General features: G+C 31.2%; 1 protein-coding gene across 1 annotated transcript; it reads right to left on the bottom strand.

The window, feature by feature from the left end:
* Window positions 1-411: 411 nt before the first annotated feature.
* Window positions 412-1,728, bottom strand: LOC119685452. The gene has a single exon (XM_038099730.1). It carries the CDS (start codon window positions 988-990, stop codon window positions 703-705), a length of 288 nt encoding a protein of 95 aa, XP_037955658.1. The 5' UTR covers window positions 991-1,728; the 3' UTR covers window positions 412-702.
* Between the last annotated feature and the right edge of the window lie 1,185 nt (window positions 1,729-2,913).

Below are 2,913 nucleotides of genomic sequence, written 5' to 3'. Positions count from 1 at the left end.
TACTTTCATATATATTTCATGTATATATGAGTTTGTATTTAATTTTGAGAATGTTTTCATTATTATAAATTATTAAATATTTTTTTTATGTTACTATTTAAATAAATTAAAAAACAAAAAAAAATTTTGAGAATGTATTCATTATTATATATTATTAAATATTTTTTATATCAATATTAAAGTAAACTAAAACACAAAAAATGAAAATTATTTAAGCCTTTTTAAACAAAATATAAAATTGTTTAAGATTCTTTATACTCGATATTTGTATAAAATTTTAAAATTAATAAATACCTTAAACACATACATACAAATAAAAATTCAAAAATTTGTAATATAATATTAATAAAAAAAACTGGAAACATGTAAATTGATAATATTTCAGATTCTAGAAAATATATACACATGATTCCTACTAAAAGCTTTAAGATCTATTATGTAGTTGTTGTTGTACAAATTTTAACATTTTTTTATTGATTTTTCTTATTAATATTTTTTACATACATTCACTCATATTTGCTAATTAGGCGTAATTTGTTAGCAAATATTTCTTTGCACTACTACACAAAGAATCTACACACATAAACCAGGTATTTTGTAGCTTTCGCCAATGTGTCCTTAAAATACGTTTATATATCTTCACATCTTTCAGTTTTTTTGGATCATTGCGCTTCGGAATTATCGCTACTTATCGGATGTGTATCAATTTCTGCGTTCCCCAGCACGTGTAGCGGCATGCCTTGATTTTTCCTTTTCACGCAGCTCCTTAATGGCGCCCACAGTGCCGAACATTACTTTCGCAGTTAGCTGTGTCTGTCCACCAGGAGTACGTGTCGTATTCATGGTGTACTTCGATGACGCATTAGACTTTGAGCCAGACAGTGTTGCATTGGCTTCACGATCGATGGTCGAATTCGCATTTGCGTACGCATTCGTATAGGAGACGTAATTATTGTTCAAATCACGACCACAACTGCACTGGTGCGACATTTTTATTCCTTTTTTGTTTTTGCTCACAGATTTATAAATGTGCGTTTTGCACTGTTTTTGTTACGCTCTTTTAAGAATTTTTTTTTGATTTTTCAAATAATGTTATTAACACACGTTATTCTTTTTGAACTAATAGTTTTAATTTTTATTTTTTTTTTAATAAAAACTAATTTAAAATCTAACGTCGTACTTTTTATATTATTTTTTTGAATATTTTTTTTTTGTATTTTTCTTATATTCTGCGTTTCTGCCGCTAACGAATTCAAACCGATTCAGTGAAATTTTTACGTAAAACTGATCGACAACGACTACGTTTGTTTAGAAATTTTCAATTGTTCCATACACACAGCACACTCGTTCGTCTTGTAAGCTTATAAAATAATGTACAAAAATAACAACAACAATAAAATTAAAAATGTAGAAGAAGAAAACAAAACGTATATCAACCACGAAAAAAAAACAGCAATTACAAAAACAACAACGATAAAATTTACAAAAACTTTCGTTATTGCTTGCTGATTATTTTGTATTTTTTATGGTTTTTTCTTTTTGTTACTATACTTTTTGAATTTATTATAAATTTTTTTTCTTTTTATATTTTGTTTGTTCGCTATTAGTTAAGGAGCAGAGCGCGAGTATGTCGATCGTCGCAAACACTTTCACAGACTCACTAGAACTAATTTCAAAAAATTTGTTGTTTTTGTTGGTTGGTTGGTTGGTGGCTCTTGGATCTGCCAGTGCTTAGCGTATGCTTTGCTTCGGCAGCCAAATCAGCCAAATAAACAAAACAACAACAAAAACAACAAGAAGAATGATAATAATAATAACAACAACAACGAACACAAATAAGCAAATAAGTAAATAAGTGAGCGTATGAGTAACTTGTGAGAGACGATCATGAGAAGAACCGCAAGTCGCACGACAAATGAAGAATGAACGCGAACGAGGAGTGGGGCGTCTAGTGTTGGCGATGATATGACAGAGACTAGCGACTGAGAACAACGACGCTGACTGTAAGCTTAGTCACACAAGTTATATGGGAAGAGGCTTTCGCCCAACGATATAATTATTATGAAAAAAAAATCTAAATAAATAAGTATACGCCAACGAATACAATAGCAGCAACGTCTGCAATAACTGCAACGCGAACAGCGTTCGTAACAGTAATGACAGCGAAAACAACAACGCAGTCAGCTGTCGAGAAGTGAAAACTTATTTTGTGTTAATATTGGAAACACCTCCGCTAGATCGGTTTGATGATGGCATTTCTTTATTCGCTCGAAGGCTCTGAAAGAATTCGTGCAAAAACTTAAAAATTTGCATTTCTTATTCGAGTAAAAAAAAAAGTAATACAAGATATAAAATCAAAAGTAATGCATAAAATACTTTAAAATATTTAAAGAAAAATATGCAAGAAATAAGTCAGGCAAAAGCAAATAAAAAATTGTATAATCGTTAACGAAATTTGAAGTTTTGTTTATTAGTTTATTTGCAGCGACGTGGAATCCAACAAGCATTTACAAATACCCATATACTATAATATGCATGTATACAAAATGTGTTATACAAATATAATATATAATATACATATACACGTTTGTAAATTTATATGCATTTAGACAGATTATAAGTTCGATTAATTGTAGTACCCCATGAATGCAGCGTAGCGGCATGTTAAAATTCAATTAAATTCAACATTTAAACTCGAATAGCTTCGCTTCTCTGCGCCCTGCAAACGGCAGGTGAAAATCACAAAACTTGTCTTGACGTATGGTCTCACGACACAACCTGTGCCTGTGCCTGGGTAATCGAGCAATTGAGCGATCGGGCAAGCTGAAACGTGTGGGGCTAACCAAAGCAGACGACGTGCTACAACTGCAGTAACTCGCGACGCGGCATTCGTCAGGTTTCATTCACCTTTTT

The sequence above is a fragment of the Teleopsis dalmanni genome, chromosome 2 (genome assembly GCF_002237135.1).
Source record: "Teleopsis dalmanni isolate 2A chromosome 2, ASM223713v2, whole genome shotgun sequence".
Classification (NCBI taxonomy): Eukaryota; Metazoa; Arthropoda; class Insecta; order Diptera; family Diopsidae; genus Teleopsis; species Teleopsis dalmanni.
The sequence above is the reverse complement of the archived record's forward strand: the minus strand, read 5'-3'. Positions and strand labels throughout refer to the sequence as shown.

Excerpts from the sequence above, each read along its gene's own strand:
- LOC119685452 (XM_038099730.1), bottom strand. The coding sequence starts at position 990 with ATGTCGCACCAGTGCAGTTGTGGTCGTGATTTGAACAATAATTACGTC.